At 40.3% G+C, this 21,629-nt stretch overlaps 1 protein-coding gene and 1 long non-coding RNA gene across 28 annotated transcripts in view; both read left to right on the top strand.

The window, feature by feature from the left end:
• The first annotated feature begins 461 nt into the window (after positions 1-461).
• Positions 462-21,629, top strand: part of KCNMA1 (potassium calcium-activated channel subfamily M alpha 1) — a 414,944-nt gene continuing 393,776 nt past the window's right edge. For 23 of the 27 annotated variants that reach the window (XM_077183261.1, XM_077183260.1, XM_077183256.1 and 20 more), the window contains exon 1: positions 831-1,535. In XM_077183261.1, coding sequence (XP_077039376.1) covers positions 1,227-1,535 — 309 coding nt within the window. In that variant the 5' untranslated portion in view covers positions 831-1,226. Of the gene's footprint in view, positions 773-830; positions 1,536-21,629 lie in introns of those variants that run through there. The other 4 variants (XM_077183251.1, XM_077183250.1, XM_077183249.1 and 1 more) reach the window with 4 other exon arrangements.
• On the top strand, positions 2,531-10,487 carry LOC143694776 (uncharacterized). The gene is made up of 2 exons (XR_013183477.1): positions 2,531-8,091; positions 9,027-10,487. It is a non-coding gene; the product is annotated as an uncharacterized LOC143694776 (long non-coding RNA).

Raw genomic sequence — 21,629 nt, 5'->3', positions numbered from 1 at the left:
TGGACGCGCCAGGGCCGGCGGGACTTGTTGGACCGGCAGCTCCCCGGCGCGGCCGGACACCGCCTCGCCGCCACCTGTGAAGCGCCCGTCTCGGCACACAGCCCCCGCTCCCGGCTCGCCGTCCCCTCCGGAGCGGGCGCTCGGCGCTTCGGCGGCGCCGCGAGCTGGACCGAGCGGGCGCGGAGCGGGGAGCGCTGCCCATGGGGCGCCGGGAGCCCGCCTGAGCCGGCGCCCCCACCCCGGCGGCAGCGGCAGCGCGGCACCCCCGGCCCGCCCGGCACCCCCGGCCCGCGGGGCCTTTGATGCGCTCCCGGAGCGGCCGCGGCTGCGGGCGCGGGGCCGTCGCGTCCCCCGGCGGCACAGAGGGAGGGGCGGGCGCCGGCGGCGCCGCTGCGCGTGTGGGAGCAACAGCCTGAGCGACAGCCGGGCCCTGGAGGGAGCTCCCGAAGGATGGGCGAGGAGGCGGCGGCAGCGGCAGCGCACGCACAGATGGGCCAGCGGAGGATGAATTAGGAGCCACAGGAGGCTGCTGCTGGCACCGAGGGGGGAAGAAGAGAGGAAGGGGCTGGACTTGAAAGAGGAGGAGGAGGAGGAGGGTGCGCGGGGAGGGGGTGACTGAGTATCGCTGATAACAAGTTAAAGACTAATAACAATAATAAGAGACCACCTCTGGGAGGATCCGCGGCGGAGGCTGAGTGAGGGATCCCCGCTGAGGCCAGCGGGGTCGCAGCGCTGGGTATCTCGGAGAGACGCTCAGAGGCATCAGTTTGTGGTGGTGGTGGATGATTTTTTTTGGGGGTGGGCGGGGTAGGGGCTGTGTATGCGGGAGAAGGAAGGGGTGGGAATCTGAGGAGGAGACTATATTTTTATTATTATTTTAATTTTTTTTAATATTATTTTCGCCGTACAAAGAGGACGCTCGGAATTCACCGGCCTGTCGGCTCCCGAGAGGGACCCGGGAATTGTGCGGTCGCTTTTCTTCACCTGCTTTTTTTTTTTTGTTTGTTTGGTTTTTTTTTTTTTTTTTTTTTTTTTTGTTTCGTTGGTTGGTTTGGTTGTTTGTTTGTTTTGACTGGGGGCTTTTTTAATTTTTATTACTCTCCTTATGGTTCCCCGCTGAGCAGCGGCGGCAGCAGCAGCAATATGGCTGGTGATGGGCTTTTTGGGGGGCGCTGGCGGCGGGAGGAGCTCTCGGAAGCCCCTGCGCGCCCGGCTCGCTGTTAGCTATGGCAAATGGCAGCGGCGGCGGCTCCTACCCGGGCGGCAGCGGCAGCGGCATTAGAATGAGTAACAATATCAACGCCAACAATCTCAACACAGACTCGTCCTCCTCCCCCGTCAATGTGCCCAAGATGGATGCGCTCATCATCCCGGTGACCATGGAGGTGCCCTGCGATAGCCGCGGACAGCGCATGTGGTGGGCTTTCCTCGCCTCATCCATGGTTACTTTCTTTGGGGGACTGTTTATCATCCTGCTGTGGAGGACCCTCAAGTACCTGTGGACTGTCTGCTGCCACTGCGGGGTCAAAAACAAGGTAACTCCCCCTTTCCCTTCCCTTCCCCTCTTTCTGCCGGTGGTGGTTCGGTGCGGTGGTGGTGCTGAGGAGGAGCAGGAGCCCAGCCTCGTAGAGCAGGACACCTGGGCGAGGTGGCTTAGGGCTGCTGATGGCACCGTGCTGGCTGCTCTTGCCTTAGGGCTGCTGGGAGCTGCAGCGTGGGCAGTGTAGCTGGAGGCTGAGGTGGTGGGTGCAGTCCCGAGGCGCCTCCCCGCTCCCCCTTCTCGTTTTCCTCTGGTGGCACGAAAGTTACACCTGCTGTGCGACACTCACCCTGCCCGAGGGGCGCATGCTGTGAAGTGGGACGGGGCAGATCAGAAGTTTATGTGCACCCTTGGGGCCGCATGCGATGGGGTGGGAGCTTGCGTATCCTGATCCAAACTCTCAGTTGCCTCGTGGAATGAGAAACTTTGGCAGAATTGAAAGGGTCAATTTCTCACTCAAGTGAATCTTTATAAAGCTAGTTCCATTCCCTGGGAATCTTTGACGTTTCTGTTTGTTAAATTAAGTGTATCTATTCTGTACATTTGTAAGTATTCTCTTAACCTAAGCGTGAAGTCTTTGAGGCAGCCTTTCTGCCCCTTTGGTTTTTGCTTATTTCCAGCTGGAAGAAAGCATAGTATATAAAATAAGTTCAGTTTCTGCTTTGAAGGGTCTATTTTCAAACCAAAGCTAAGAACTTGCTCAAGTCCAGACTTTCGTTTTTGATTACGAAAAATGAGATCCAAAGTGTTACCACTCTGTATTGTGAAAGTGGATTTTGACAGACCCCAAAATAGACCAGCAACTGGAGTTTCTCCCCTTCCCTTTTCACATTTTTTGAATTACAAATGGAATAATATCTGCTTCAGTTATTCCTGGCACACAGACACCCACAAAAACACACACACCTTTTAATATATGGTTGCTAGGTTGCTGGTTTGCTTTGACGTACAGTGAGCTGTCTTCCCCTTTCTCCTGTCCCCTCCCACAGCACATTCACCAGCTCTGTGGAGGGCCCAGCATTTAGGGGAAACCAGGAACAAAGTTAGAGCACGAGAAATTAATGTTTGTTGTGTAGTTTGGGCTGCCTAAATGAACCTCCACATTCCAGTTGGAAGTTAAACTCTTACAGTGGGCTTGGCCTGTCTATGGAAGGAGTGATTGCTAAAGTTAAGGAATAAAAGCTTTTAAGTCAGCCTTAAGTGTCAGGAATTCTATCAGGCAGCACTACTTTTCTATAGGCTTTTTTTTTTTCATTCAAAACCAAACCTGAACTTTCTTAGAGAGGTGCTAGCCAGATATGATGACACAGCTCTAATGAATTTGTGATTATAAGATACTATTTCCTACAGCAGTAAAAGTCAATTTTCAAGGAAGGGTGAGTAGTGAAGACTTAAGCTTTGGTTTTGTTGTGTATTTAGCATTTCTGCCTCCACGGAATGAGACAAATCTACAAAGGATCTGAGAGATCTTGACGAAAAAGAAAAATCTGCGTGTTATTACCTTGTTATTACCTCATGCTTCTTCCCTTGAGAGAGTAAAAAGTTAGAGGCTTGTATGCAGACTTCTATGCATGGTTCCTTGATGGGTGCTGTTGGTCAGACAGTCCACTACTGGGACACAGTCAGTTAAAGCAGATCAGTCATTTCTTAACCAGTATAGAAAGATATGTGCAAATTGTTTTTAAAACCTCTTGGGCTAAATGTGGCAGTTTAGTAATAGGCTTTGTTGAGGGGTTCAAACACTTCCAGTCCCAACAGTTTGATGTACTATGGCTATGGCAGGTTGTAAGATTTCAGTTTATTTCATCTTTGAGACTGAAGTAGTTCCATGAATGTCATTCCCTGGGGCAGGAGGATAAAGGGCTCTGCAGGTAGGGGGAGATATATGTCTCCTTTTAGATCCTATTTGTTCCACTTATAAGGATTTTCAAGACTCTGGCAAAGAAGAATTTCAAGGGCTGATCCTGCATTCCTTATACAATAAAATGGGGAATTGGAGGGATTTCTGTGTATGCAAGGACGTTAGTTATAACTAGTTATTGCAAAACACTTTTCTAGTATTCAGGCTATAAAGGCTAACTGAAGGAACTGGAATTATCTGAAACTTTGCTGTTATCAAGCTCATACTTTGTTGCTTGGTGAGTTGGGAAAAGCTGCCGAGGCTGCTGTGAATGCGTATATATGCTGTGTTGACTCTATTTGGCCTGATATAAAAGCAGTTTTGGAAGAAGTAGCTCCTCCTACTGCAGGATTGAAGAAGTTTTCTGCATGTTAGGAGCTTTCCTTTCCTCTGCTGCCTCTTCTGCTGCTCCACAGGTTGCAGGGGAGTTGGGCTGTCCAGCATCATCTCCCTATCTACATAAAGAGCAGTCCCAGTGAGAGAGCTAAAAGAAATCTTCCTCATGTCTACTTTCTGTGGCCTCTTATTGAATAATTCACATATATATGTGAATAATTCAGAGTTACTCTTCTGAAACTCATGTCTGTATCTGTTATTGCAAAGAACTGCAAAAAAGTTTCATTTTTTTTCTCCCTGCTATATTCTAAGCATGACATTGTATTCCATGAATTTGTTGATGATTGTTTGGGATGTAAAACTTTTTATGACTATGTAGAAAGATTTAGAGTGTGGTTTGTTTGGAGTATCCTGCTCTTCAACTCATTTAATTTAAAGCTGGAATTTAAAACCATGATATAAACAGTTTATTACTTTGTGGTATGAAATTTCATTAATTTTTTTCCCCTTGGAGATAAGAAAGTCAAGATACTGTAAGTCAAGAATATGAAAACAGCTAACAGAATCATCAACATTGTCCCTTAAAATTCCGTATCTAATTTATGTAATTGTATATGAATAGAACATGACTCTTAATCGTGTACTAAAAATGATTGTTGAAGGTTTAGGATTTTCATGCTCCATGCTTGCTTTGTGAATTGGCATTAAAAAAAAAAACTGTCCAGAAAATGTAAATCTTTACCTTTGTTGTCAGTTTCATGTCGTGTGACAGTCATTACTATCAGAGCCCTTGTATTTCTTTATTTAATATGGTATATAATTTTAGATGCAATTTTTCAAAATTAGCTACAGTCTATTTGCAACCAGCCTTGAAAAATGCTGTTTTTCTTCTCAGTGTTTACATCTACATTTTTAGTAGTGCTTAGATACTGCTAAAGAACTTGTCTGGTCATTGTTTGTTTTTTCTCCCTTGACCAACTAATTTGTGTTTGTGTATGAAAAGTAGAATGTGAGATTAAACTTCACTGGGTCGGACACTGACATTAGTTGTTCTTGTTTGTGGTAACAGCAGAAAAATAAAATAAATATGCATGGTAATGTACACAGAGGGGCTAAATGCATATTGTACAATCTATAGGTCTTTTGATTATATGGATCTGCCTCTACATTTTCTATGCTCCTGGAGGGCATTTTCTGCTGACATTATCTGTTCTGGCTTTGGACAAACTCTAAAACCATGAAGAAGGAGTAGTGGAATGAGAGAGTACAGGTCTGGGGCACAGTCAGCTCCTGGAGCTGGTCAGTGCAGAATGAAATGGAATTTGTTTCCTTTTGAAGAATATGATACCAGACCCTTTATTGCTGCTCCTTGGGTCCCCAGTCAAGGGTGCCTCTTACAGACCTTATGTCATCGGGCTCTGGCAGGTAGAATCCTTATTGCGATGCTTTCAGTGTTTTGGAAGAGCTTTTCCTCCCCATGACCCAGGACTTGTACACATATCAAATGAAATTATGATTATAGGCAGCAGTTGTTAGCCTGAACTTAGAAGACCTTCTTTGACCTTGGTCTACAAATTTTTGAAATATAGTAAGTTACACAGTGCTTTTTACTCAGTAGAAACCAAGCAAGGTTCCCATTTGTTTTGAACAGAAAAAAACGTGGTTTTGCTGGAAATAGAATATTTGCAGAAGTCATCTTTGAAAAGTTAAGAATTTCAACCCAGAATTCTAGAGCCTGAGAAAACTTGTAAGTGGAAAAATTTAAGTTGTCCATAAAACAAGCAGCATTCATTCCAAGCTGGCTCTAGCGTGGGCGAGGCTTGTTGGTTTCTGAGCAATACCTGCATAAACGTCCTCTCAAATGAAGAAAAGGATTTGAGGCACGCTCTGTTGAGGAAGGCTGGAGTGTCCATTGGAGGACACGTGTGGACACACGATGCAGGAGAGCCCTTCATTTCAATCTGTGCGTGGAATCCTCACCTTGACTCTGGCGAGGATGAGCTGGGCAGCAGCGAGTGGTGAGCAACTGGGAGGCTCAGGGGATTAGTGGGAGCTGTAACGCATTTTGTGCTCGGTCACATGCACGGCCTGGCTCAGGCCTTCCTGTCCCATGGCTGTCAGGTGGTCTGCACCCAGTCCCCCCCGAGAGCCTCCCCAGACAGGTTGCCAGTTGAGAGGTGGCCGTGGTGGAGAGGCCAAGGTCTGAGAGAAAAGGTGCTCGCAGCCCTTTGCAGGTGGCGTTTCTACACGCAGGGATGGGCGCTGGTGTGCAGGGGTGCATGCTGCTGCTTTCATGCTCTGAAAAGGGAAGATACTTCTGGCTCTCTGGAGCTTAGGAAGGATTTCTCATTTTATAAACACATGCTAAAATAGGTTTCTGCATGCAGAAAAGAGAATGTGTGGACAAGGATTTAACCCGTAAACCAAACATTCTCAACCAAAATCATCATGCTTATTTTCAAGGCTCTGCAGCACATACCTTTAAAGGGAACATCTGCATGCAAAAAGAACTTGAAAGTCTCACGTTTGCAAATCCATAAGTGCAGGTTGAAAACCATTAGATTTCACTTTTTTTCCCCCAGTTTAGCTCAATAGAAGAAATGCCTGTAATAGCCAACAAAAAGCTTTTAAGTAACACTGATCCATGTACTCAGTTTTGATGCATTGGGATTTCTGATTGCGGAATGAGGGCAGTTTCCAGCCCCAGAGACAGAATCACTGAACATTTAGAGAGCACTAGCCCTAAGTATAATCTCTGCAGGGACGGGATCTAATGATTATAATTAAAACCAGCAATGATGGTACTCGTATGTCCTGTATTAGTGAAAGAAAGTGGATTGTGAATCTTAGTCATTGAGTGTCCTTCCTGGGACAAATCCTACAAAGAAGCTGTAATCTCTAGTCAGGTGCAGCACAGAGCAGCAGTCAAGCATTCCTTCTGAGATTGGCTCTTCTGTGGAATCCAACTCAGAGTGACAAAAGTTTATATGAATTTCAGGGCTGGCTGGTGATAATTCCTCAGCAGGATCAGGCTGTAGTTCAGCAGCAGCAAGGCATCCTGTAGTGTGAAGTTGGTAGGGCAGCAGTTGCTGTGGAGGTATAAACGTGAAAATAACACTAGATGAAATTGGGGGACAGGGTACCCTTTGGTTCTACTAAACATACCTTGTCACGTTGCATAAAACTGTGTATATTTTACATGTATGAAAATTAGGAATTATCAGAAGTCTGAGGAGGGCACAGTGAATGCAGCTTGTGGAGGTTTTCTAAGGGAAAGATAGCTGAAACATTTTGTGTGGGTGTTAATGGTTAAAAAATATTTTTCTCCTGCACATATGATTTTAGTGGCAGAGGGAAAGGAGCTACACTTTAAAAAGCTGTGTTTCTGTAATGGGTTTATATGCTAATATATGGCTGAAGGTTTAGAATCTCAGAATAGCTTGAGATGGGAGGGAGCCATAAAGATCACTGAGTCCAGCTCCCTGCTCCTTGCAGGAATACAATGCCTGACTGGGAAGTGAGTGCAAAACTCTGTTAGATCACAAGACTACACTGGCATTTATGCAAAATTACACAGGGCTAAATACACCAGTTCCAAATTAGACCTCCTGGTTTGTCAGTGTGGGCACTTTGTCCAGGACAAACAGGTCACCCTGGGTGAGAGTGGAGGGTGGAGAAGCAGCAGGGTCTGAGTAAATGAGAAGAATGATACCTATCTTCCACGCCTGTCAGAGACATTCTGGTCAGGAAGGGCCCATTTTGAATCCTGATGGTATTCATAGCCTGAGAATACATCGGGTTTGCATCTTTGAGAGGAACACTTCATTTCCATATATAGTATCCATGGTTCTGTTTAAATGAATGTGCTGCCACTGAAATGTGTTAAGTTCCTTTGCTTTGAGATGATATATTGCATGTATTTGTCTGTTTGAGAGGTACAGAAATGAGAGAGTTATCCAGGGTCTGTTGAAATAGAGGGAAGCAGTCCTAATAACTTCAATGGCTTTGGACTCAGGCCTAGATGTTCACAGTGTCCTAGATGAATCAGATTTAAAAAAAAAATATATTCTAATGTTAACATTTTAAGCTTTTAAAAGCTTTTTTCTTTTATCGTAGCAAGTTGTATTTACTTGGTTTGTGGTCATCATGTCTGAGATTTCAACGTTAGAAACATAATATTTAAAAGTCACACATGGTATGTTTCTATTCCAGTCAAGAATTATACCTTCTGCCAGGCTCCCCTGGGGAATCAAAAGTTGAGTGCTAGAATGGCTGATAATAAGGGCGTCTCTCCTGCAAGCTGATGTTTGCAATGGTAAATATTGGCTCTTTTTTTAGAACTGCAGTAAGGGCACATTTAGTGGAACTGGCAGAGGTCCCTTGCCCCATGGATCACCTGCAGAGCAGACACATGTGCAGCTGCAGCCCTGAGTCCTGGAAACCTTTTTGCATGTCCTGAGCTTCACTACCTAACTTAAGTATCAGAACTGGTAACATAGAGTGGAGAAAATACCCTAAACCAGGACACAGAAATGGGGAGGAGTACTGTAACCTCATCAGCAACTGCAGCATCACACAGACAACTGAACAGCTTATCACTGTAACTGTTAAATACAGGTCTACCATGTTGTTTTTGTATTGTTCTTTATAGAATAAATTTATACTACAGTTTTCCTTCCCTTTGTCCAAGAAAATCATGACTAAATATTGGCATACTTGGGTATATTTCATTCATTTTTCATGGTATCTTTTACATTTTTATCTAATGCTTAGCTCTTCTTTTTTTTAACTAAAAAGGTGACTCACTTTTAATATGCTATTACTATTATTATTAGTAGTAGGGAGATTAGCATTACTGGTGTTGGATTAATTTTCTATTTTAAGGACAGGGAAAACATTGATACAGATATGTCAAAAAAAAAACCTGTTTGAAAATGGTGATGTTAATATTGCAAAAATAAAGAGAAATGTATTAGAATAATTCTTTATTTAAGCATCTCGTAAGTTTTCTAGTATAAACGCTGTTCAGTTTATTTTAGGTGGGATTAAGCACAGATATTCTGTAGGACAGAAATTGGAATGGGTTACTGGGGCACTCTGTGACCTATGGTGGTCCTAGTAGGTGCAGAGCACTTTAGGTGCTTCAAATAAGGCGAATCCTTTGGCTAGAAGTGATTTGACATCACTTTTTTTGAAAGTGAGTTTGCAGATCAACAGGCAGAAGGTTTGTGATGTTCTTACATTTTCTAGGTTATCATACTAAAAGTATTCTTTCATAAAGAAGCTGACAGACTCCACTTGGGTTTTGAAGACTGAAGAACAAAAATCTCCTATTCTTTTTAGTCACAGGAACAGCTTAGGTAGGAGAAAATATTGCAGAGTCTGTCTGTATGTGGTGCAAACCTTTTTCCCCATGAGGGATCTTTTTAATGCTTTGATTATGCACTTTTGATAGATTGGTTTTGTTATATGGGAAGTATTTCCAGCATTTGGTGTTAGTTTTCTTGTACTATATATATATATATATACAGTACACTTACACCTAAAGGCTTCTGATTCCTTCAGGATCAGAAACAGGGGACTACTAGCTTTATGTTTGCATTATTTTCATATTATTTAAGACTCTCAGCTATAAGTCTCCTTCTTTTCTTTCACCCTTTATGGGTCTGGCTTCTGGTTTAAAGCCATACAAAATTTTACCTGACTAAATGCTGGTTTTCCTCCTTGGACACTGCCTTAGATGTGTAACTTCTGGTGTCTTTTTGTTAGAAGAGCTGAATTTGTATTACAGGTCTCTTGTTCTTGAAAGAAAACAATACAAAAAAAGTCATGGTTTTGATATTTGCAAAAATAAGTTTGGTTGCTTTGCTGGAATGTGTCCCTAGGATGTAATAAAATTTTAATTTACAAAAGTGGAAAATGCTGGTCAACGTGTGGAGCTTTAGCTCTGCCTGTATGATGTAAGTGATCAAGTTCTAATGTTAACCTGGATGATATGTACAATAGGAAAACTGTGGTATCTCTGTGTAGACAACTGAATGATTCTGGGAATGACAGAAAAAGTGTCTGCTTCTTCTTATTTCCAATTTGTGGTATCATGTTTTTTATTAAGTTATGCATAATTTTTAAAGAAAACTTACACAGCAGTTATTTAGGTTAATATATGGAACTTGCATCACTTGCACAAAATAGCTGTTTGGACATCAAAATTTCTATTTAAGATCTTAATAAGATCTTAATCTGAATTGATTTCAGTCAGTTTCAGTTCATTTCAGAAAGAGGTATTGTTCTTAAAAACTTTTTTCTCTATATAGATGTTTGTTCATTAACATTTTTTTTTAATTTAATGTTGACTTTGCACATCATATTCTGGACTTGAGTTGGGTTTACTTAATCCCCTGGCTTCTCTGTATATATATATAGGGGAAGGTAGTCAAGTGTTTGTAAAGTTATGCACTGTTTTAAAGCTCCATAAAGCAATACTGTCTCTTGCATTAACATCTAATAGTCTTAATTTTAATTTTCTTTTAGCTAAGAGGTTGATACATACCCAGTAATAAAAAAAAATAGATATATTATAAGCTGATTTCTCTTGGAAATAACTATAATAAAAATCAGGTTAAAATAATTTTTCATGCTCTTACTTAAAAATGTTATAATTTCTGTGGCCATAGTTGCTTTAATAAAACTGTATACAAACTTTTGTCTTTATTGACTGTCCATGTGATTCTTTGTCTTTGGGTTTTGTGTTCTTTAAAGTTTTCTTTTTACTTTTTTAAACCAAAAGGCAGACACAGAATGTCATAGGCTTTTCTGTATACTTTTTATAGAATAATCAGTTTTGAAGATTTCTGCTTGCAGCAGCTGAAGGGTACTGCAGAAGGGACTCCTGACTTGCATCAGGTGCAGCAAGAAAGCAAACCTCCTGAGTTACTAATTGTTCAAATCCTTCATTAATGATCATCCAGGGTGTTGCTGAGTCTTGTTGAGAGGAGGGTCACATTGCAAAGTGAGCTGATTTAAGGAGTGTGGGTGGGTGTGTTGGAGGTGACTGGGTGACTGACAGAGCTCCAGACTGTCAGCCAGCATTTAGCTGTGCTGCTCCTGAGTGCTCTGAGATGCAGGGGCAGAGCAGCTTGGTTTAGAGCATGGCTGATTGCATGATTATTTCTGTGAAGGTGTCTAAGCTGCATTTTGTGGTGTTTGCATCTATTTTATGACTTGGTATGAAGGTAATGTAAACCATACCTCATTTGATCTAATGCCTGTTGAAGTTAAGTTACATCACTTACAACTTTTTTTTAAACACAATTTTAACCATCAGAGCAAGTGAGGTGTTTTGTCACAGCAGAATTTTTTTTTTATTTAGTCTTCCAATACTGGACTTACTGTCCTGAGGTGCTGGTTTGACAGTGCTAATAAATCCAGACTTTAATACTGTGAGACTTGTTGCAGGGTACCTCAGCTGTGTTGACTAGTAAGTAGTGGTAGCTCCACATCCTAAACCTTTCTATGTGTTTTAAGGCCTTTTCACTGAGTAGAAATGCTTTAATAGGTAAAAACTGAATGCTGAAAGGTTTAAAAAGAGAGGTTGTTCCATTATTGCCATGCTAAATATTGATTTCATGGTGTCCTTTGCAGGATAGGGTTTTGTTCACTCTAGCATGTAGCTAGATAACTTTTGAAAGTAAGCTCCAGCTTTCCTGGCATGGTTAGGTGAATTCCCTTCAGGTGAGACTGTGTAGGAAGATGAGCTCCATCAGCACACCTGATCTGCTCCTCCTGTTCATGGGCCTGAAGGCCCTGCAGCTGGGTTGAATTAGTCTTGTGGGTATAAATGCTGAAGTGCATTTATAGGTTCTTCACCCCTTTAATTATATTGATGGTGGATCCTGAATGCCTGGTTTTACATTGTCAGTTTATTTGGGTTAATTGGGCTGCTTGCTACTATTTAGTGAGACCATCAGGTTAAAGAATTAGGTGATGAAAGCCACTGAGATTGGCTGGGTTGGTCAGAGTACAGCGTTAGCACCAAGGCTGTGGGTTCAATCCCTGTGGGGCCGTTCACTGAAGAGTTGGACTCAATGATCCCTGTGGGTCCCTCCCAACTCAGAACATCTGTGATTCATTCTTTCTTTTAAACAAGCCCTACCCTTACAAATCAATTATTTTAAATTTTAAAAAAAGTTTAATTCAATGTAGATCTTGTAGCAAATGCTACATTTATAGAAGATATTTTAAAAAATAATCATTATAGTCTGCAGAATTTAATTTTAGGTTGTTTCTGTTTGTCCTCTGGCTTCAGGCATTTGATTAGATTATGTAGTCGAGTTAGCATCTCACTGGACTTCTGAAGGTGAAAACCTAAGATTCTTGTTTAGTTTGTGTGACATTTGGAGCTAAAACTTTGTGCACATGCTTTAATATCAGAGATGCAATACGTCTGCTATGGAGACAGACTTTGGAGAATTGGCATCTCTTACAAGTGATGCAAGTTGGTTTGTGTTTTGTATTGATACATTTTAAGTAAAACCAATTCCTGTGCTATGTGTCAATGCTTCTGTATCATTTAAGTTCTGTTTAGAGGGCTAAAAAGCTTAAGTTTTTTTGTAGCATTTTATGCAAGTGGGAAAATTCATTATTAGACCTCCAGGATACGATTGTGAAACATTCCACCCTGTATAAGGAGCATTGTGCCTTCAAAATTTGACTTAGCAATTTAGAAGATCTGAGCTATTTTTCTGTTGTAGTATGCTGAGGCCAGCTGGTTTTGCAGGCTTAGTTGTGCCAGATCCTCTTACCAGCTTTGGCCAAGGGGCAATGCTCTGCCCCATGCATCTCATGCTGTAAAAGCAGATAATAAGGAGAAAGCCAGGAGAGGAGGACTGTCAAAGAACTGATTTGCCCCAGCCCATGTAAAGCAATCTAGTGATTAAGATAAGCAGATGATATAATTATCCATTCACCCCCTCTGTTAAATTTATGAAGGGAATGTAGTTTATGAGTCCTTTAGGCCAGTTACTATTTTGAAGACCTACAGGTAGTTATAAGTTTCCCTGCTAATCCAAGTTCTTGTGTAGATTTATTTTTTACATGAGCAGAGAATAGAAGGAAATTTAAAAAAAAAGCTTTAATTTGGATGGGATGAAATTTTACCTGTAGTATATTGAGGAATTTTTAAGGAGAGAAAAATAATGTGGTGGAGGGAATGAAGGCTGATGACAAGAAGGAGGGATTCTGTCTAGTTCAACAAGCAGTGCATGGTACTCACTTTATATGCAGACACTTGGAATATGCCTGCTTCATTGCCATTAAGAAAAAATCAAACACAGTTTTAGAGTTCCCATATCCACATTGAATTTAAAGAATAATGTTACTTTTAGGCTCTAGGAAGGTTCCCAGTTAAACATATGCTTGTTGGTTTTACTATTTTTAGCTTCTTTGAGCACGTGTTCTCCTGAGATATTTATTTGTGGATGTTGTATTCTGTTCTTAAAAGGAAAATCTCTCTCTGTCTAGATTCTTTTTCTGTATCCAAGAAAGGAAAGGACCAGGGTTCTTGTCCGTGCTTTACTTCTTGGAAATCCTAGGAGACAGGGTAAATTAATTAAATCTAAAATGGATCCATCTGGTAGTGCTAGCAATGCCAGGGGAGAACAGGTGAAAGAATCTGAGCCAAAGAAAACATATAGTGCATTATATAACATGTCAGGTTCTTTGGGGTATATTGCTATCAGAAGGCTGATCTTGGTGTTAGGCTTTTTACTTTTTGTTTAATCTTGTTTTTAAATCAGAGGGTGAAGGGGGTAGTTTGAAATGCTTTTTTCTGTTCCATTGCTAAAAAACAACTTTTTTCATTATTAATAAAAGGCAAATGTATTTAGTCCAACATGTGAGAAACACACCATTCCCTTTATGGGTTTGTTTGAAAATAAATGGGTTGACAGCGTTTGAAACAAAAATTACATGAAGTCAGTTTCGGAAAAATCATTTATCTTTTAAATTTAGAAAGCTGTTAGACAAAACAAAAATCATGGAAGGTATGGTGTCAACTCAGCTTTGCCCCCAAATTTGTATAAGAAGAATACAAAATCTCTATGCAGCCTTTTTGTTGCCAAAATTACCTCGTTTAAATTCTCAGCAATATTTTCAAGGTAGTGATTGCATCACTGGGAATAGGAATGTAAAAATGACTGTAAAAATTGAATTGTATTACCTGTTTTGGGAGGCATGAAAAGGTAAACAGTACAAATGCTGGGAAGAAGTGAATTAGATTAGGGAAGAAATGGCAGTGAGGAGATTAACGGAGGGTGTCTGCTCGCGGCTCCGGGTTTTGGTTTGGCAGGGCTCCTCAGCACACATTCCCATTTTATTATGGCACCACTCTGACATGATTTCTGTGCCATTGCCTGTGCTGTGGGGTGAGTGTCTGAGAGAATGCTGCTGATGTGCAGTCTCTGGGGAAGTCTGTTCACTGGGGCAGGTGCCTGGCCCTTTTGGCCTGACTTTGAAACAAGTGGAGAAAGTAGGCCATAGAGCTTTTTGGGAACTTAGGAGCTTAGCAGCTAGATCTTTATCCAGCTTAAAAAAAAAAAATCCATCTCATTATGTACCTTTAAGTCAAATTCCATCCTTGTCTATAATTTTTTTTAGCATCCTCTGTTCTTTTATTTCATGCTGCTTCAGTTTCACCTTTTTTTTTGTAGTTTAAAAATCCCAACAGCCTCTGTGAGAACACGTCACATGCAGGTTGGAAGGAAAATTCTTGTTTGTCTCACTTGAATTTGCATCTCTGAAGTGGAAGATTTTAGGCGGTTTGTAAGATTAACATAAATGTTGGTTGCCTTTTTGTAGCAGAGAGAATTTAATTCCATTTTTGATAAATAATTTTCAGGAAAATATACTTTCCCCTAAATTGGAGTACTTTCAAAACACTAATACAGTTTCAATAGCTAGGGGAAGGAGAAGGATGATGCAGGAGCAATTTTTTTTTTTTGGTCAGGTAAGAAGTATTTTAGCTTTTAGTCTTATATTTTATTTCATCTTGTAATGTCAAAACCAAAGGCAGTTAACAGCTTGATTCATGCTGCTTTGTCAGGAATCTTATTTTGACAAGTGTTTATAGTTTTCAGGAGTTGTTTCCATATTAGAAGTTAATTTGTTGATCTTAAAATTCTGTGTACATCAGTTCTACTCTCTGCTGAGCTGTAGTATCTGAATGTTTCCATTTCTAGGGTATGGCTATATAAATATTCATGTCAAATATATATTTATACATATATATATATATATAAATATGACCAAATCTGTTATGAAAAATTACACCAAAGTTTAACTCTTTTTACAATGTGCTCTTCTATTAGAGTGTATTATGTTCATTTTAATCTCTGGAATATATTGTGGAAAGCATGCAAGAATAGGAGATTAAATATATTTCTCATTTGTAGAAGTATATAAATTCTGCAAACCCCCTAAATCAGTTGATTGCATGACAAGTGATGTAGCTGCTAAATGACTGTAGAAACTGTGGTCAGCTATTTAATATGTTTCATTGGTTTTAATAATTCTTCTGTTTTCTTCTGTAACTGCAGATTTGTTAGGAATTTTGTGTGGTTTATTTGTGGAAGTAGCTATTTCAGCAGACACACTAGCACATTGGAACAGGCTTGCTCACTGAGTGATGAGCCCTTGGGAAATTTAGCACAGCTTTTGAGCATTGGAATGAAAGAAAGAAGTGGCAAGCTGAGAGCAATACAGATCACAACTGGTCTGTAAGAAGACAGTGAAAAGAAAATGTTGAATATTATGTAATTTTTTTAAAGTGCCTGGTGCATTCATGCCTTTCTAGGCCATTGCTACGCTGGGTTTTTTTATCAGTGTGCCTGTTGTGTTGTGGAGTTCCCTTAACTCTTCAGTGCAAGGGTTTTGGACTTAGCATTTTAATGCTGTTTTCTTTTATCTCATCTGAAATCTATCCTGTCAATACAGACTGGGGTATACATGGCCATAAATTACATAGAGACTGTCATTCCCTGTTTCAATGTTGTTCTTTCCTCTGAGTGAGCCATTATGATTTGGAGGCCTGTTGCTATATGGACTGTAATTCATAGTTCCTGGTTAGTGGCCAAATTTTGGCAAAACTGATTAGCAGAAGGCAGAGAAGGTTTGATACAGGTTCTGTATGTTTACATGAGAAATACATTGGTGGTATCTCAGACTATTCTACTTTGCAGAGAGTCGTCTGAAAGAGTTTTTCGCAATAGAGCAGGCTGATGTTCGATGTTACTGCACCTCCACAGTGTTGGCCAATTGAGTTGTAAAACATGAAATCACAACATAAATTAGCAGTCTGGTATTGAAGATCGTGCTCTCGGGTTTTTTTTCTCCACAAGAAGATTAGGTATCTCACTTTGTTCCTGTACTGTCCTCCTTACAAGCCTAATGAGTACTTCCACAGCTAAGCCTGAATGAGCCCAGGATTAGGCTTAGTCCAGGAAGGAGGTCTCTAGGTAGGAGCTGGTTGATCAGGGTAGCAGAAATAACCTGTGGCTTAGCAGAGCTCTGAACTCCTGGGCTTCTATGGGTGGTGAGCTGGCTGAAGTGTGGCTTCAGCTGGAGCTGCCAATGTGCAGCCTTGCTGAGCAATCACACCCTAGCTAGTGCTTAATTTAGCCAGGTGATTTTCTGATTACCTGGGTTCTGTAATAATGTAGCTCTTTTAACCTGTTTGTAAGTAGCTTTTTTACTGCAGAACTTCAGTAGTAAACCTTCATGGTATATGTATTTAAAATACAGCTCACTGATCGGATAATGTCTAAACCAGAAGTTTTCTACTTTATACTTTCCTAGTAAAAAATCAAGGTTGAGCAAATTCCTTTAGGCAGTGCTACTTAAAAACTTCTGGTAGGAATACCTGGAGTGGCTTTTATTTTTCAATATTTTTTTAGATATTAATCCACAAATCCTAGCATTCTCATAACTGGGATCTTTGTGTGTGGCAATTATACAACTGTACAGCCAAAAGCATTCAAAAGACTTTAGTTAGCACAAATTTAGTATTTCTTTTAATTTTTTTTAAAATCTAAATTAGAGTACTGTGGTACATTGCATTAAGAGATACCATATAAAAAGCTTTGCTGTACTGCTTTTGTTCAGGACTTCACAGCAGTTTTATTTTTTCTTAGTGGTTAATGCTTCTAGGAGTAATTCTACAATTAAATGCTTTTATCATCATAGACTTGAAATACTTGTTTTTGTACAGCTGAGTATCAGTTTGTTTACCCAAATTTTTCCTCTCTTCACCCAGTGCTCTGTTCCTTTTGCAAAGAGCAGCCATTCCACGACTTTGTATAAATACAATACACTTTTACTGTATTGTCTCTATGTAATTTTGGATAATACATGTCATGCAGGGCTGGTGCATTCTTCAGTAATTTATTATGATGTGCAACTTAGTGTTTGTGTGCAGATCCCTCTGGTGTTCTAATGGTGCATGGATGCTGGGGATAAATGATATATTCCAGGTAATGTATGAATGATATGGAAAAAAGTGAGATATGCTTGCAGGACTGGAGGATGGTGGCTGTGGATATCCATCTAGTCTGGGGTGCATCTTCCTTGGCAGCCTGTATATTACTTTGTCTGAGGGATTGTAGGGCTTCTTATTTTTTTATTCCTTTAATTATTACTCAGTAGGGAACCTTCTTGACACTTTGATAAGAAGTTTTATTATAATGCAGACTTATTTTAAGTCTCAATATTACCACAACTTCCCCCACAACCCCCAAGTGGAACTTCAGCTCTGTGTAGGTTTTGCTAGAGGAGTCCTGTGGAGGCTCTCAATATTGGGCTCACCAGCTGTAGGTCTTTCCTGGGAATTGGAAGTAAAGGAGTATAATACAAGTGTTTTCTCATTCCAGAAAAGAAATAACATCATGTAGATTTACAAGGTTCTCACATTCTTTTTTTTTTTAAATGCATCCAGCAAGTATTCTCAGTCATATCAAATCTGAAGTTGTACTTAAGTAATTTTATCTGATCAGGACTGAAGCACTTGTTCCATGATGTTCTGAGAACTCTCGGTTCATACTGAAGGCACTGTCAGCTGAGGTTCTTAAAACAGTATGAAATTCTTAACTGCATAATTTATTACTGCTAGGGATACAAATGGGCCAGTGCCAAAGCCTGAATTTAGATTCCAGTCCAAGAATTCAACGTAAATGTAGCAAATGCTTGGCCAGAGCTTGGTCCCTTTCCAGCACTCCAGGTCCGAGGCCATTCATTGTCATTGGTGACATCTCAGCATTTCAGTGTTTGCTGTTTAGTTCTGTAAGTACTGAAAGCCTCCCAACAGCAGTCTAAGGAGGTTAATGAGTTTAAAAACCTAAGATTGCCAGGGGTCTGTGATCCCCAGAGTAGACTTTTTCCCGAGATGAAATTTTCTCATCATTTTAAGGAAAATCTTGGAGTAACAGATTTTCCACAGAGATTAAGAATTAATGAAGGAAAAAACCCCAATCCCCCAAACAATTCACAGCCAAAAGTACTTTCATGCCTTACAGGGCTGTTATTCTCTAGTACCAGAAACACTATTTTGTTTTTATCTACATACAGATCCTGGAGGTTAATGGAAGATTACATGATGCTTATATGATTATATTTTTTAAAAATTGTATATTAAGCTCTGATAATTTCCTAGGTTTGTATATTTTCCTTTAGAAGTTTTTTTTATTGAAACAAAAAAAAAGTGTCTCTCAAGTTTAGGATAGATGTATCAGATTTTGATTAGCTATAATTAATTTCCCTTTTTTTTTTAAGTTTCAGAGAGTCCTTGCTAAGAAATGTCAAACAGTACCTGCTTAATTATTTGTTCTGTGATCACTGTAAATGATCACATGTAATGCAGCAGCAGTTGCTAAAATTTCAGTATGTTACATAGGAATAGGAAGTTAGAACTGGGCACAGTACATCTCAGAAAAAATGTGTATGGACGTGAAGAACATCAGTCATCAGTTAAGTGGAGCATAGCAGTTGTGTATGAGCACATGGAAGCACTCCAGGAAAGAAAGAGGAACAAGAAATATTATACTTAACACAAATTTGGCTTTAGGTACTTAAAGGTGTTTACCCACAATGAAATTTCTGGCAAGAAGCTCAGAATTTAAAATAATCTCAAGCATAAATGCACACGTGTAATTACTGAGAGCTGTGAATGAACCTAGAAAAGAAGCAAATTCTGCATTTCATTGAAAAGTTGAATTTTGGAGACTGTGAGGATGAAAAATGTCAGACCACATAAGAGCCTACCAAACATTATTCATTTCTCCACCCACATCTATTCCTCATTCTCTTTGTGCCCCATAAACTCTGCCTTTTCAACTTCAGTGAAGGCCTCCTTTGTCTGCGTTACTCAAGTAAGATCACTTTCTTCTTTACTCTTGTGTGCTCTTCTGAATAAGTGTATTGTGTAACTTTGTTCAGGAGGAGAGGGAGTGACAAAAACCTGCCTGCAAAAAACCGAGATCCAGGGGTTGCACTTCAGCATCAGCTTATGGAAGTCACACAGACAAAGATGTGCAGATCCCACATCCCGCAAAACGGAGGGGTGCAGAAGTTGTGTGGAACACTGGAGAACGCTCTAGCCTTGGAAAGGGAAAGTAGAATCCTGAATGGGCACAAGGAATGGCCTGAAAATATTCCTCAGGCTTCAGTAAACCAAACAATATGAGAAATTATGTTAGTCACAGGCCTGATTTATGGAAGGATAAATTGCTATATACAGAGAACATCTTCACCTTTTGTTTTTGCTGCCTGCACAAGGAAGAGATTGAAACTTCAGCAGGAAAAGAGCAAAGAGTAGCAGCTATGAACCTTCATGGGGCTGAATGTTTGAATTCAAAATTCCTCATTTAAAAGATGAGGAGCAGAGAGGGCAAAAAACTCCAGCAGGTACCACGTTGTTCAGGATGATGAATTGCAGTAAAGAGGGTGGGAGAGTTGGATAGAAGTTGAAAGTTAGAATTGAAAAGTTGCTAGAAAAAAAGAACTCTTTTTACATTTGCTTGGTCAGTGTCCAGTACCCTCTTTTTATCCAGTGTAAATAGGAAAAGTTTGTGGCACGTCACTATTGGTTTTGGTTTGTTGTCCAAACTCTTATTTTGCTGACTTGAGTGGCAATTTAGCGTTTTGTCCAAAGTCAAAATATTTCTCTCTGGTTTTAGAAAAACAGTTCCTTAAATAGATTGCCACTTATGTTTCTGTGGAGCATTTGAAGGCTAGTGGACTGCTGTGAAAGTTCCCCTTTTTAAGATGAGCCTCAGATACTAAAGGAAACAAATATTTGCCATAAAATGAGCATAATCAAGTCCACAACAGGAACAAGAAGTTTACTTGGTAGAAATGGAAGATGAAATTATGTAATTGTTGTATGTCTCTTGGAAAAACAGCTTTTTAAATGACACTACTTTGAAAGGGTAACAGTACAAGGAGGATATTTTTTTAGTTTGAGTTTGATGGAAGGGCTTCCTAAATACAAATGACCTATGTAAATTCCAAGCTAAAAGCATGAACAGAATTTCTTGGGTTTTATTCAAGCTTTATGAAAGAAGGTAAGAATCCAGTATGTCACAGAAAGCAGAGAAACCTGTATGATGCCAGAGTGTGCTGCTGGTCCTACTTGGCAGGCCTTGGCTTTACTAGATGATTGGAGTTTTAATAGAAGCAGGTAAACTTGGCACAGCTGTGGTCCCACTCTGTAATACAAGCATCACAGTATCTTCTTTCCTGTTAATCATAAGTGTCAATGCCTTTTACTTCGAAGTAAGGTAATTGAGAAGTCTGGTGTGCCTTTTGATTCAAATATCACATTTTCTGGCAACTGCTGAGTTGCAGAGCTACATAACTTAAAGACTTTTCCATGTGAGATTTTCATCTATTTCTGTGCTCTACTGCCCGTATCAGTTACAAAAGATAAGCACAGAGTGAATGAAAATTAAGAGGTGACCTTAATTAGGCACAGGCTTTGAGTCTTTAAAACCCATGGTCTAAGAAGTGAAAGGTAGATTATATACTTTAAAAAGAAAATTATGGTGCCATGGAAAAGAAGTAAAAAGGAGTGGAAGTTATGAAACCTGCCTTGTAGCCTTACTGTACGGAAATTCTCAGGTCACAGTTTGGAGGCAGACACTGAAGCTGTAGAGGGATGAGATTTACACCTTAATGGTCTTGAGCATGTTTCTGAATGAATCCCAGATGGCAGAAGTGCTCCTGGCTCCTTATCCTTATATGGATATAAGCATCAGGTAAGTTTTTCCCCCTTACTTACCCCCCTCTGAGCGTGGGCTAAGTTTTCACTCTAGGTCTGCAAGTGTCCTGAGCCTCCAGAGACCAGTCTGTGCACCCAGAGCAGCTGGCTAATATCAATCTTCCCCCATTTCTCATTATAATAATTCTGGTGTGGTGCCATCTGCTGCTCTTTGGAGACCAAAAGATAAAAAAAATGGCACCTCTAACATCTGTAGCCCCATGTAACACAGTCTTTGCATGTATTGGAGAACATGAAAATGGGTGCTTCTATTGAGATCCTTCCCAGCACAGTGTGTCTTCATGGATGAGTAGCTACAGCTTTTACCTAGATATTTGGTTTAAGTGGGATTGTAGAATGTTGTATTTAATTTTTTATTAATGTGTGAGATACTAGCAGCTGCTAAACTTGTAGGTATATCTAAATATTGGCTTATTTGTTGAGACATGCAAAAAGCATACCCTGTCTGAGGCAGGAACTGAGTTGTGGCACTCAGTGTAACTTCAATTGTCTTCCCTCAGAAACTTCAAATGGGCTTTTTTGTATTCAGT

The sequence above is a fragment of the Agelaius phoeniceus genome, chromosome 9, assembly GCF_051311805.1.
Source record: "Agelaius phoeniceus isolate bAgePho1 chromosome 9, bAgePho1.hap1, whole genome shotgun sequence".
In the NCBI taxonomy this organism is placed as follows: domain Eukaryota; kingdom Metazoa; phylum Chordata; class Aves; order Passeriformes; family Icteridae; genus Agelaius; species Agelaius phoeniceus.
The sequence above is the reverse complement of the archived record's forward strand: the minus strand, read 5'-3'. Positions and strand labels throughout refer to the sequence as shown.